Here is a 14,818-nt window from a genome sequence, read left to right on the forward strand (position 1 = left end):
CAAGTGCCGAGGCATGGTCCACTGGAGGAGCCTCACTGTTCCTCTCAGGCCATGCGGGGGGGGGAGGCTGGACGGTGATGTGGAGGTCAAATGCCCAGTCTAGCCTTCAAGCACCCGCAGCACTAAGCCCACCCCCACTTCCCCAAGGGGGTGCCCAGCTGCTGTGCTTGCTCTCTTTAGCCAGGTTGCTCATGATGGGTATGAGGGCAACTTCAAGAGGGAGGCCCACTTCCTCTCCATGTGAGGAGACCTGGCTTTGTTTCCAAAGCTTCCTTAGCAATAGGATGGGAGATCACCCAGGTTAGGCCAGGAGGAGGAGGCAAGGGGATGGTGAAAGGGCAGCAGGGAAGGACTAAGGCAGGTCTTCCCTCAGACCCTCCCTCTCCTTCCTTCCTTCCTTCCTTCCTTCCTTCCTTCCTTCCTTCCTTCCTTCCTTCCTTCCTTCCTTCCTTCCTTCCTCCCTTCCTAAGAAAAGAGTGATGGGAAAATATTTGAGATGAGGGAGGGAGAAAAACAGGCAAGAAACAAAGCTGGGGAAGTGTCATCCTTCATGAGGAATGAAGAAATGTACCATCGGCTGAGCGCCGAGAGGCTGAGCCAGGTGGCACGAATCTGAAGAGAAGCACAATGCTGCCCAGCCCCTAGCCTGCCCGAAGTAGGCAGGGCCATGTGCTGGCCACTTCAAGGCAATGGTGCATTTCTTCATTCCTCACAAAGGGTGATACCTCCCTAGCGTGCATCCAGGGGCCAGTCCCGATGTGGCAGGGGTCGGTCCCTCACTGTTTCCAGACAGCCTTGTGGAGCTAAGACTGAATGTATTTCAGCATAGATGACCACCACAAAATTGTACATTGGCTCCTGGGCCAGAGCCAAGGCAGTGGGGGCCGTTCCCTCACTGTTTCCAGGATGGCTTCGCGGGCCACATGAAACCACTTCGCAGGCCGGATTTGGCCCCTGGGCCTTGTGTTTGACATGTCTGTGTTAGCTGGTTTGGTAATGAAACGTCTGTAGGAAAACAATCCAGCTCAGGAAGCACCGAGGACCTCGCATTTGATTGTTGTGCTGTATGTTTCTAGCAGGATCCAATCTGGGTTAGCCATCCGGACCAAAGGTAAACTAAACCTCTGATCCCAGTGACCGACCATGATTGGATCCTGCAACATTATATCCTGGGACTCATATATTTGCCTTCATTCGTGTGTGTTTCCAATCCGGGCGCCACCCAAAAACATCTGAATGGATACTCTATAAATGGGATAAATAAAATAATATCCACCATTGATGATCTTGGAATTGGAAAAGTGGCTTGGATGGGTTTTAACCCAAACTTTCATTAGAAGTTGAGGGGGCTCCTAGATTTAATCCACATCATTTAGGAAGACAAAATTTCCTATTAAGGAAAGTGGAATCTATTCTTTGACCCTTCCCCCGGAAAATGCTGTGAAAAACTCCTGATTTCTCCAACTGAGTCTGTACTGAATTATTTCAACCAATAATTTGGTTTCATAAAAGGTCACTTTCTATGTTCCTGGATAACAAAGCTATTACGCTGCCAGTCGTCTAGGGCGGCCAATTTGTCTTACGAGATGATGGAAAATTGATCCCAGCGTTTCATCCCTTTCCCACTTCCCTCAGGGATGGGGGAAACTCCATTTTTATTTTTCATTTTGCAGATCTCATGTCTGAAATTATCTTCCTTTGAAGTGCAGATTACATTTTGTCCGTCTGGGTTCAAACACGCGTACCGCTGCTTCTAACTTTGCAGAATACTGACTCTTTTTGCAAGCAGGTTTTCCCGATAGGATGCAGTTTTGTACAAATTCGGTATATATATATATATATATATATATATATATATATATATATATATGTGTGTGTGTGTGTGTGTGTGTGTGTGTGTGTGTGTGTGTGTGTGTGCAATTTTTGTGCCAATTTTCCCCTAACTGTAGAATACAGGTTGTCCTCGACATACAACAGTTCATTTAGAGACCGTTCAAAATTGCAATGGCAGCGGAAAAAGTGGCTTATGACCGTTTTTTTCACACGACCATTACAGCATCCCCATGGTCACGTGGTCACACTGAAGGCAATACTAGAACTCACAGTCTCCTGATGACTGGCCCAACGTCACCCATCCAGACTAAGGAGGGAATAGAACTCACTGTCGCCTAGTGCAGGGGTAGGCAACCTTGGCTCTTTTATGACTCGTGGACTTCAACTCCCAGAATTTTCTGGGAGTTGAAGTCCACGAGTCATAAAAGAGCCAAGGTCGCCTGCCCCTGGCCTAGTAATTGGCGCAAAGTCTCCCAATCAGTTTCATGCATCAGGTAAGACTGGAACTCACAGCCTTCTGATTTCTAGGCTAACCCTAACCTTCTCCACAATTTAGGTTTCAGTTTGTAAATGCACAGGTAAATAGTAGCATATTCAAATGTAAATGGTTGAAATTCCCATGGGAACATTTCCAGTATTTTGGTACCTCTAAAATGGAATCGGAACCCCCTAATTATAGCAGTGAAAGGTTGCAAGCTTTTTCTGCAATAATATCCACTTATATCAGGGGTCTTCAACCTTGGCCCTTTTATGACTTGTGGACTTCAACTTCCAGAATTCCTCGGCCAGGCATGCCTGGCTGAGGAATTCTGGGAGTTGAAGTCCACAAGTCATAAAAGGGCTAAAGTTGAAGACCCCTGACTTAGATACATGGCAACGTGAGGGAGGTCTTGAACCAATGCTGTGGAGACCTCAAACTGATGCTTGGAGGTTAATTTACCTTCCCTGCTGCCGTGAAGGAGGCAGTGGTGAGGCCCCTCCTCAAGAAGCCTGCCCTGGAGCCGGCTATTTTGAACAACTATCATCCGGTCTCCAACCTTCGCTTTCTTGCGAAGGTGGTTGAGAGTGTGGTGGCACTTCAGCTTCCTCTGTTCCTGGAGGAAACTGATTATCTGGACCCATACCAATTGGGCTTCAGGACCGGGTACAGCACGGAGACGGCATTGGTTGCACTGGTGAATGATCTCTGCTGGGCTCGGGACAGGGGTTGCTCCTCTGTCCTAGTCCTATTAGACCTCTCAGCGGCTTTGATACCATCGACCATGGTATCCTACTGCGGCATCTCAGGGGGCTGGGAGTGGGGGGCACTGTTTTACAGTGGTTCTCCTCCTACCTCCTGGGCTGCTCGCAGTCGGTGTTGACTGGAGGGTAAAGGTCCGCTCCGAGGCCTCTCGTTTGTGGAGTTCCTCAGGGGTCGGTCCTCTCTCCCCTCCTGTTCAACATCTACATGAAGTCGCTGGGTGAGCTCATTCGTGGTTTCGGGGTGAGGTATCATCAGTACGCTGATGATACCCAGCTTTTTCTTTCTACCCTGAACCAACCCAGTGATGCCCTTGATATGATGTCCCATTGCCTGGAGGCGGTCCGGGTTTGGATGGGGAGAAACAGGCTTCGTCTCAATCCTGTCAAAACTGAGTGGCTGTGCATACCGGCATCTCAGACTCACCAATCTTTTCCATCGTTAACTATTGGGGGGTGTGAGGTGTTACCCCCCATTGGTAGGGCCCACAACTTGGGCGTCCTCCTGGATTCATGGCTCAGTTTGGAAGATCATATAGGAGCTGTGGCCAGGGGGGCTTTTGCCCAGGTTCGCCTGGTGTGCCAGTTACAGCCCTATCTGGACCGAGATGCCCTACGCACAGTCACCCATGCGCTTGTGACCTCTCGTTTAGACTACTGCAATGCTCTCTACATGGGGCTGTCCCTGAGGACCACTCGGAGGCTTCAGCTGGTGCAGAATGCAGCCGCGCAAGTTGTGATGGGGGTTTCCCGATACTCCCATGTAACACCTCTACTCCGCGAGCTGCATTGGCTTCCAGTTGCCCTCCGGGTGAGATTCAAGCTGCTGGTGATGACCTGTAAAGCCCTAAATGGCATGGGCCCAGATTATCTAAAGGAGCACCTGCTGCCAGCGTCAATTTCCCATCGTCCTGTGCGCTCCCACAGGGAGGGCCTCCTCAGGGTACCGCCGGTCAAGGATTGCCGACGGGCGATCCCCAGGGGGAGGGCATTCTCTGTGGGCGCGCCTACCCTATGGAATCAACTGCCAACGGAACTCCAGACTGCCCCCGACCTTCGTTCATTTCGCCAGGACCTAAAAACCTGGCTCTTTGAGCTATCTGCTCTGGACTGAGGGGTTTAATGTTTTTAAATTGTGATTTTAATTTTTGCGGCTAGACTTAATTTAATTTAATTTTAATTTTATATTTTATTGTTTTTAAATTTTGCCTTGTAAACCGCCCTGAGTCCTTTGGGAGTAGGGCGGTATATAAACCGAATAAATAAATAAATAAATAATTTAGATTAAAACATACCAAGACAGAATTGCTGCTGATCAGGAAGAAACATGACTTTTCAATAAGCCTTTTTAGGGATATATTTCCAATGAAAAAGCTGTAATTTGGGGCTCCTTCTGGATTCACAGTTCCTGACAGAGCGACAGGTGAAAACAATGGTCAAGCTGTAGCTGGGACACCCATCACCACCCTGCAGTCTTTGCTGCAATTGTGACTCACATTTTGATTGTCTCCTAATAGGACTCTTACTACCGGCTCTCAAGGCAGCTGCGTGGTGAGAAGTTACCACTGGTACAAAATGCAACAGCATGTCTATTAGTTGGGATATCCTGTTTATGCAGAATAAACAGTTTTTGTGAACACTGCACCTGTAAAGCTCCATGAAATAAGGCACCAGGATATGTCACAATCTACCGTATTAAAACAAGGTTGCAAGAACTGGTAAACTAGTAGTTTAATGAAGAGACGGACTAGGGGTGACATGATAGCAGTGTTCCAATATCTCAGGGGTTGCCCCAAAGAAGAGGGAGTCAAGCTATTCTCCAAAGGATCTGAAGGCAGGACAAGAAGCAACAGATGGAAACTAATCAAGGAGAGTAGCAACCTGGAATTAAGGAGAAACTTCCTGACAGTGAGAACAATTAATCAGTGGAATGATTTGCCTTCAGAAATTGTGGGTGCTTCATCACTGGAGGTTTTTAAGAAGAGACTGGACAGCCATTTGTCCGAAATGGTATAGGATTTCCTGCCTGAGCAGGGGGTTGGACTAGAAGACCTCCAAGGTCCCTTCCAACTCTGTCATTCTGTTATTCTGCTATGAGCTGTCTCCTAGGATGGACCTCCTCAACAGAGGTTCTTACTTTGAAGAACACGCTGCCCAACCCCACCTCCACTCCAGCAGACCCTTTAAACTCTGTTACTTTAGCAAGCCTTTAACTCATGGAATTTGTGGGTGGCTATCTGATGATAGTTTTGTTAATTATTTCTATTTCTGTTGTTTGGAGTTATTTTTTTTTTTTGAGGTGTCTGTTTAGAACCTTTATTGATTGGGGAGGTTTATAAATATTTAGCAATAAATAAATAATGATATCTACTTCTTGGCATCGCTTCAAAGTTATCACACTCATCTTGAAGCCGTTGTTTCCTGTTTTGGCAGGTTTTCTAGGGAGGAGAATAAAACAAGAGGATCTTTCAACATCCAGAAAATGCGATATTTGGGGTTGTGAGTAAGGAAGGGGAAACTGGAGAACAACAGTGTAATTGCGTGCATTGCTTCTCGGACGTTCTACTGCACTCAACTGGATTCTTTAAACATGTGGAAGAATAAGCAAAACGGACTACTGGAACGAATTTCAAGGGAGGGTATGTCTCTTTCAAATTATTCCGTGGATTTGTGGTGGAGACACTTTCTGCTTCTTAATGTCACGAATTACATGCTAAGAGGGCTATCAAGCAAAATGCTTCTCGATACTGCCCTGGCAAATGAAAATCTCTTCATCCTCTTTGGATTATTTTCAAAAAGCAATTGCAACATGGGATTGTAAATATTTTGACATTTTTTGGATCCCATCACTATAGATTTGGTTTAATGAACAGGGGGAAAAAATGTTCCTGGTTGTTTTGTCCTGAAGTCAGCAGTCAACTGTTGTGGATCACAGCTTCCTTCCTTCCTTCCTTCCTTCCTTCCTTCCTTCCTTCCTTCCTTCCTTCCTTCCTTCCTTCCTTCCTTCCTTCCTTCCTTTCCTTCTTTCTTTCCTTCTTTCACAGGAGAGTAAAAGTTCACAGAATGAGTGACACAAAAACAAGAGAAATCAGTGCAATTTGGTTGGTTTGTACAATGTAGGCGGTTGCACATTTTGTGCGGCTCCCAATTCTGATTTCACCAAAACAACTCATGTTCAGCCCTGCTTGCACCTTACTGTATTCCTTACAACACAAAGCAGCAAGGCTGGTTTTACAAACCGTGTACACACTGAATGACAGTCTTAGACTTTGGCACATTGTTCCTGTTCCCGTAGGACTGACCCATTTGGAAATAAGTGTTGTCAACGCACGTCCCTTTCATCTCTTGCCCCTTCCCCATGCTCTCCTAAAGACTGCACTGGGTGAAACAGTCTCGACACAAATGGAAGTGGGTTGTTTTGCAAAGTTTAGTGAGCTGGCTCAAGTCTTCGGGGACCAGCTGCACGCACGAATTCCAAACTGTCAAACAACATAGGGACACTGTGTGTGTTTAAGCATCTGCTGCCATCTGTCCTGACAAGGGAGAGCTTACGGATTTATAGAAAAACCACTCTCTGCCTGTGTTTGCTTCTCTCTTTCTCTTTTTAAAAGCCATCAACTAATCTCCGAATTGTAGGCATTGCCTACAGCTAAAACCTGGCACAATGGAGGCAAGCTACTCAACCTAAGCTAAAAGAAAGCTGGTAAAGAGACTCACCTGGATGGCGATCTTCAGGGTGGAATCATCCACAATCTGGGTGCAGACCAGCGTGTCAGGATTTTGGGGTATCCTGTAGATCTCGCCCATGATTAAGATCATTGGGATGGCAAGCAAGAAGGAGGCCACCCAGATGCAGCTGATGAACTTTTTGGTCCGGCTCCTGGACATGATGCTCTTGGCTTTGAAAGGGTGACAGATGGCCATGTACCTCTCGACGCTGAGGCTGGCGATGTTGAGAGCCGTCGCGTAGGTGCAAGCGTCCCTCAGGAAGTAGTAGCCCTTGCAGACGTCGTTGCCGAAAGCCCAGGGATGATGAACCCAGATGAAGTTGTAGAGTTCAATGGGCATGCAGAGGAGGAAGATGAGCAGGTCGGAGAACGCCAAGCTGGCCAGGTGGTAGTGCACAGTGCTTTGGAGATTCTGCAGGGACTTCTTCCTCACGAGGGTGTAAGCGGTGATGGAGTTGCCGATGGTCCCCAGCAAGAAGAGCGCCAGGTAGATGACAGTCACCATAACCTTGGAGTAGATGTCCGTGTTCACATCCAGGTCCTCCTCGTTGGGTAGCCTGGACCCAAGTCCTGAGCTGTTGGAGAGATTCACCGCCTCAGGAAGGACAGAATTAGCAGAGGGCAGAGGAAACTCACCCACAAGGTATCCCAGCTGGTAGAGGGAAGAGGTTGTGTTGAGATGCATGGTTTGGCTCACCAAGACTGCAGCCAAGGAGAGGTGCTGTGGTTCCTTCGGGTGTCCAAGCTTGTTTTCAAGCCGGAGACGGTGTGGGAGACGCAACTGGCACCTTCCTGCTTGGCAGAGTGAAGCAAAAGAAAAAAAGAAAAAAAAACCCACCACCCTCCCACTATGCACCCAAAGAGGAAACTTGACTCGTTGTTTCATAGGAGAAAAAGGAGGAGCCTACAGACCAGTCTCTCCGTGTCTGTGCAAGGGAGGGGAGGAACAGATTTAAGCTGCCCTCGTGCTGAGACCAGGGCCGGAAAGCTGCAAGCAGCCGCTTCTCAGGATAAATGCATCTTCACTCTGCAAACAGCGGCTGTGTCTTTCCCTCGACTCTCTCTCTCTCTCTCTCTCTCCCCCACCTCCTTGCTCTTTGTGCAAGCCACAAATTCCCATTCGCTCCAGATGGGAATTGCGATAATGTGCTTTAGCAGGTCAATCACCTCCACTCCTCGTTCCCCAGAATGGGCAAAGAAGCATGAAGGAGGCCCATCCAGTTTGCAAAAAAGGGACATATAATTCTTCCTTAAAGATGGTCCCTATTTAACCCTATTTATCCATCCCACCTCTACCTGGTTTAGGCATTTGGACTTTTGTATTCACCTCCTTCTTGTAATGGTGTTCATTTCAACCTATTTTTTTATGTTTTAATTTTCGAATTGTTTGATACTACAGATTTTGACATTGTAAGCCACCAGAGTCATTCAATGGTGATATGAAAAGCATATTTACTTAATTCCTTCCTTCCTTCCTTCCTTCCTTCCTTCCTTCCTTCCTTCCTTCCTTCCTTCCTTCCTTCCTTCCTTCCTTCCTTTCTTTTTTCTTTCTCTCTCTCTCTTTCCCTTTTTCTCTTTCTTTCTCTCTTTCTCTTTCTTTCTTTTTCTCCTCCTCCTCCTCCTCCTGATCATCATCATCATCTTCTTCTTCTTCTTCTTCTTCTTCTTCTTCTTCTTCTTCTTCTTCTTCTTCTTCTTCTTCTTCTTCTTCTTCTTCTTCTCCTCCTCCTCCTCCTCCTCCTCCTCCTCCTCCTCCTCCTCCTCCTCGTCCTCCTCCTCCTATTTATTTATTTATTTATTTATTTATTTATTTATTTATTTATTTATTTAAATTTTAAGCGGCTGCCACAAAGAACATGGGGGTCAACCTTTTTTCCAAAGCACTAGAAGGCAAGGCAAGAAGCAATGGATAGAAATTAATCAAGGAGAGAAGCAGCCTAGAATTAAGGAGAAATTTCCTAACGGTGAGAGCAATTAATTAATGGAAGGGCTTGCTTTTCAGAAGTTATGGGTGTTCCAATACTGGAGGCTTTTAAGAAGACACTGGATAACCACTTGTCTGAAATGGTATAGGGTCTCCTGTTTGAGTAGTGGGTTGGACTAGAAGACCTCCAAGGTCCCTTCTTTTATTCTGCATTTTGTATATTGTATGCCAGCCATCTTTTTACCAAAGCCATTGTTGGCATGGATGGGAGAGGTCTTGGACTCTGACAAAAAACAAACAAACAAATAACATTTTTAGTTAGGTACCCCACCACTTACAGCCTTACGCAAAATTAGCAGACCTGAATTTTTTTCATAAATAATTGTTAAATAAATTCCTTTCCATGCTAGAATAGGAATATGTTTAGATAAACAGGTTCCGTAAAGTGTCACATATGTGCATATGTTTGTGCACGCCTGCATGTGAAGAAAGAGCTGTGTATGTGCACACATGTGAGCATATCCACACCCACCCACCCACAACTGCACACAGAAAGATAACAGGTCCGGAGCCTCCCATCCTTTTAGAAAATGGAAGCAGATTTAGAAACTCAGTGGATTAATGTTGCAGACTCACTCTCTAGCTGATAACGCTGTTTAGTGGCAGAAAGAAAATAAATTGAATTGCAAATCAACAAGTCCTTGGTTGAAATGTTGAACCTGACATAAACTCGCTATTAATTTCTTTACCAAACTTCCAAGCTGCCCACAGTTGTCGTTCCCTAGAGAATGTATTAAACTATATGATATAAATCGAAGAATAAAAACCAGCAGCTTTACAGAGACCTAAAAATAGGTCAGTGCTGGTATACAAGATTCCTTGGTGCAGAATCCTATGAGCTGCCCCACCCCCAAAAAATGCATTTTAAACATTTAAAATTGATATCTCCTGTCTCTTGAACAGCCTCGTTCTATATGCAGTAACCATACTGCATGGCTTTTGATTTTTTTTTAAATACTTTCAACTCTCCACCCTTTATGTGATATTTTTGTGTGGGATGTATTTGCAGACCTAATTTTAGCAAGAGAGCCAGTTTGGTATAGTGGTTAAGGCATCAAGCTAGAAGACGGGGAGTTCTAGTCCTGTTTAAACATGAAAGCCAGCTGGGTGACTTTAGGCCATTCACCGGGAGACTGTGAGTTCTAGTCCTGCCATAGCCATGAAAGCCAGCCAGGTGACTTTGGACCATTCACCAGGAGACTGTGAGTTCTAGTGCTACCTTAGCCATGAAAGCCAGCTGGTTGACTTTGAGCCAGTCACCAGGAGTCATTTGCTAAAGGAACAGTTGTAAGTTAAGGACTACCTGTATTAGAACAACAGGCGTTTATCACCTTAAAGAAGCTAAACTGGATAAGTAATATATGCATGGATAGGCAGGTGACAAAAACTGGTCCAGTTTATGGGTTTAAGAAGCTAAGCTAAGGGCTGGCAAGGACTTGGGTGGGGGACCACCATCCTCTGTCAAAGCTGGAGGTTAAACTAGGAAATAGAAAAAAAAATATCTTGGAAGAAGACAATGGCAAATCACTTCTCTGTTGTTGCCACAATGTTCGCTGTGTGTACAGACTGTGAGATGCGGGATGTGTGCAGACACACAATCCATGGCAGCACAACCAACACAAACTATGAAAAAGATGGAACTAATCAAGGAGAGAAGCAACCTAAAATTAAGGAGACATTTCCTGACAGTGAGAACAATTAATCAGTGGAATGCCTTGCCTCCAGAAGTTGTGGGTGTTCCAGCACTGAAGGCTTTCAAAAAGAGACTGGACATTCATTTGTCTGAAATGGTATAAAGTTTCCTGCTTGTGTGGCGGACTGGACTAGAAGACCTCTAAGGTCCCTTCCCGCTCTATTCTATTGTATTATTCTGCAAATCTGGATTGCCACCCATTACAAAGCACTATCCAAAAAAGCTTTTTTCCAGAATTGAAGCCCAACAATGACATCTTTTTCAAAAGATATTTATTTAGTCTGAGTGATCAGTAATGCTGGGCTTTTTATCCTTCCAATCAAGTAACTGTTTTAAAATTGAAAAATAACTTTAAAAGGAATTACTGTTCCAAGTGTTTTATTTAATCTGCATCTGTTTATTCATACCTTTATTGTAATAGCATTGCCTTGTGCATTTCTTTGGGAATGTTTTAAAGGTGAATTGTAAATTGAATACAACTCCTTTCTATTTTTTTTTAATAACAATCTAGGACAGAACAGCAAAATTAGGCAAAGATCATCAACTTTTTGATGTCTAGACCAGAAGTGGTAATGATCTGACCTATGTTTGGGTCACTAGCATCTTCAAACAATCCATTAGGAAAGGAGGAGAGAGAGAGAGAGAGAGAGAGAGAGAGAGAGAGAGAGAGAGAGAGAGAGAGAGAGAGAGAGAGAGAGAGAGAGAGAGAGAGAGAGAGATGGAAGGACCTGGGATAGGCAGGTGTGGATGTTTGATGGTATTACAGATATCGTCACAGGATGGAAGCAGTTCCTAGTGAGGCCGCCTTTTGCAATTGACTAATGGAGAATTTGTCAATGCCAATGGTGTTCAAATGGTGTTCCAGTTGTTTTGGGATTGCACCCAAGGAGTCTATTCCTATTGGTACTACCCTTGCTTGCCTTTGCCACAGTCTTTCTATTTCTATTTGTAGGTCTTTGTATTTTGTTATCTTCTCCAGTTCTTTCTTGTCTATTCTGCTGTCTCCAGGCACTGCCGCGTCCACTATCCAGACTTTTTTGTCTTTCTTATCGACAATTGTTAAGTCCGGGGTGTTATGTTGCAGGTGCTTGTCTGTTTGAATTCTGAAGTCCCAGAGCAGTTTAACTTTATCATTTTCTATGACTTTCTCTATTTTATGATCCCACCAGTTCTTGCTTAAAGGCAAATGATATTTCTTGCAGATCTTCCAATGCACCATTGTTGCTACTTTGTCATGCCGCTGCTTGTAGTCAGTCTGTGCGATCTTCTTGCAGCAGTTTACCAGGCAGTCCACTTGCAGATGGTGATGATGATGATGATGATGATTATAATATTTGGTTGCTACAGTACCAGGATTACAAAATGAATCGGATAATTCCTTCTTACAGTTTTAGAGCCTAGTAGAAAATGGCTACAGAGATAGTGCAGAAATAAGAAATGAGAGCCAGTTTGGTCCAGTGTATCAGGCTAGAAACCAGGAAACTGGGACTTCTAGTCCTGCCTTAGGCGTGAAAGCCAGCTGGGTGACTTTGGGCCAATCACTTGGAGACTGTGAAGTCTAGTTCTGCCTTAAGAATGAAAGCCAGCTGGGTGGCTTTGGGTCAATCACCATGAAACTGGGAGTTCTAGTCCCACCTTAGGAATGAAAGCCAGCTGGGTGACTTTGGGCCAATCACTAGGAGACTGTGAAGTCTAGTTCTGCCTTAAGAATGAAAGCCAGTTGGATGGCTTTAGGCCAATCACCATGAAACTGGGAGTTCTAGTCCCACCTTAGGAATGAAAGCCAGCTGGGTGACTTTGGGCCAGTCACCAGGAGATTGTGAGTTCTAGTCCTGCTTTAGTCATGAAAGCCAATTGGGTGACTTTGGACCAGTCCCTCTCTCTTAGCCCAGCCCACCTCAGGTGATTGTTGTTGTGGGAAATATAGAAGAAGGAAGGAATGTTAGGTACGTTCACCACCTTGAGTTATTTATAAAAGCAACAAAAGTAGGCTCTGAACAAAATAAATAAATAAAATAAAGGTTGAACATGTCAGGGTATGTCCAAGAAGGCCACAGCTGTTATCCCCTTGGCTGCTGTGTTTGGATTGTAATAAAAAGCCACATTTCACATCTGTTTGAAATCAAAGGCTGTAGTAGGGGGTGTGTAAACAGTCCACTTGGACGACTTGGCTCATTGCAAACTGTCTGGCAGAAGATTCTGTGCAGAGGTGATGCCAAAGACAGAAGGCACGCCCACAGGGCATTGTGTAAGTATCTCAACAGCATTGGCAGTAAAGATGCATCACAGCCAATTAATTAATCACTGTCGATTTCCCTTTGGCCGCTTTTCAGAAGGGACCTTTGCTTTTCTCTAACTCTGTTGGCAACTTGGAGAAAAGCTGGGAGGGAAAAAAAATAATGTACTCAAACCAGCAGAGATTCTGTGCAGGGTGAAATTTTGTGGAGGAGAGAGTGTTTTCATTAGCATTGCTATTTTTCAGAGACAAGAGTGGAAGGGAACATCAAGAGATGATTCACAGAGGATTTCCTTTATCTGCCAAAACAAAATCTTTTTGTTTTATTTTGGCGATGTAGTGTGTTTATGCAAACGGGGTGTCAGTTCAATGCACAATGCAAAGGAGCGATGGTATAATTCAATTATTGATTCATGTCTTTCAGTGTCAAGCTATAGCTTGGAATCTGGCAATGTAGACTGGGAGATTCTGTTGAAGAAAAAATGCAGAGCTTTTGTGTGTGCGTGTGCGGATCATTATTAACACAGCTGGTTTAATCAGGTCAGATAGAGATTAACGGTTGCCTTTGTTCAACATGCTTTAAGCTTGTTTAGCCTTGATGAGCTTTTTTTATAGTTTAGTTATGAAATAGATAGCTTATTTATTGATGTAGTTATTTATTGCATTAATAGAGGAATAGAATCAAGATTACGTGAAGTTCTAGTTCCGCTTTACAAAGCCTTAGTAAAGCTACACTTGGAATTTTGCCTCCAGTTCTGGTCACCAAAGTATAAAAAAAAAGATGTTGAGATTCTGGAAAGAGTGCAGAGAACAGCAACAAGGATGATTAGGGGACTGGAGGCTAAAACATGATGAACGCTTGCAGGAACTGGATATGTCTGGCTTAATGAAATGAAGGACTAGGGGTGACATGATACGAAAGTTCCAATATTTGAGGGGCTCCTACAAAGACGAGGAGTTGAAAATATTTTAGAAAGCACTAAAAGGCAAGACGAGAAACAATGGATGGAAACTAACCAAGGGGAGAAGCAATTTAGAAATAAGGAGAAAATTCCTAATGGTGAGAACGATCAACCAACTTGGCTTCAGAAGTTGTGGGTGCTCCATCACTGGAGGCTTTCAAAAAGAGACTGGACAACCATTTGACCAAAGGTTGACCAAGGATTAGACTAGAAGATCTCCAAGGTCCCTTCCAGCTCTATTATTCTATATGTTCTAGATTTTTGACTTTTTTATGTGTCTGTTTCTATGGGGTTAGTCATCATCTCCTCTTTTATGACTCCCTGAATAAGTCTGTGAAGTTTTCTTGGCAACAGACAGGATGTTGGTTAAAATCTAAGGTCTCTTAAAGCCAAATAAATATCATTGATGTCATTTACATAACAACATCAGTGGATGACAATGAGGTTAAATCATATCAATGCACTTTGAAACCAGCAGGTTTTCTCCATTACTCCAAAGCCTGTTTTTTTTGTTGTTGTTGTTGCATCATGGTTCGTGTATGGAGGGATGGTGATGTGTTTCTTGTATATTCAAACAAACAACATGCAAATATATTACAGAGGGATAGAATCAAGATCACGTGAAGTATTAAGCACCAATTTGCAAAGCTTCAGTAAAACCACACTTGGAATATTGCATCCAGTTTGGTCACCATATCAGAAAAAAGATGTCGAGACTCTGGAAAGAATGGAGAGAAGAGCAACAAAGGAGATTAGAGGGGTGGAGGATAAAACATAGGAAGACTGGTTGCAGGAATTGGCTACGTCTAGTTTAATGACAAGAAGGGCTAGAGGAGACATGATAGCAGTGTCCCAACATCTCAGGGGCTGCCACAAAGATGACGGGGGTGGGTGGGTGTCAACCTAATTTCCAAAGCACCAGAAGACACAATGGATGGAAACTAATCCGATAAGCATTTTTTTCCTAAGGAGAAAATTAGAACACGGAACATAAAATAATAGAGTTGGAAGGGACCTCTGAGCAGGAGACCCTATATCATTTCAGAGAAATGATTGTCCAGTCTGTTTTTGAAAGCCTCCAGTGACGAAGCACCCACAACCTCTGAAGGCAAGCTGTTCCATTGGTTAATTGCTTTCTTTGTT

The 14,818-nt window shown here is 44.3% G+C and overlaps 1 protein-coding gene across 3 annotated transcripts in view; it reads right to left on the reverse strand.

The window, feature by feature from the left end:
- LOC310639325 (neurotensin receptor type 1-like) overlaps positions 1-8,977 on the reverse strand; it is a 118,201-nt gene extending 109,224 nt beyond the window's left edge. The window contains exons 1-2 of one of the 3 annotated variants that reach the window (XM_083360961.1): positions 6,790-8,977; positions 5,270-5,510 (exon numbers count right to left, since the gene is read on the reverse strand). In XM_083360961.1, coding sequence (XP_083217087.1) covers positions 5,406-5,510; positions 6,790-7,686 — 1,002 coding nt within the window. In that variant the 5' untranslated portion in view covers positions 7,687-8,977 and the 3' untranslated portion in view covers positions 5,270-5,405. Of the gene's footprint in view, positions 1-5,269; positions 5,511-6,789 lie in introns of those variants that run through there. The other 2 variants (XM_083360963.1, XM_083360962.1) reach the window with 2 other exon arrangements.
- Between the last annotated feature and the right edge of the window lie 5,841 nt (positions 8,978-14,818).

Source organism: Vipera ursinii (genome assembly GCF_947247035.1).
Source record: "Vipera ursinii genome assembly, chromosome: 3".
NCBI classification, from domain to species: domain Eukaryota; kingdom Metazoa; phylum Chordata; class Lepidosauria; order Squamata; family Viperidae; genus Vipera; species Vipera ursinii.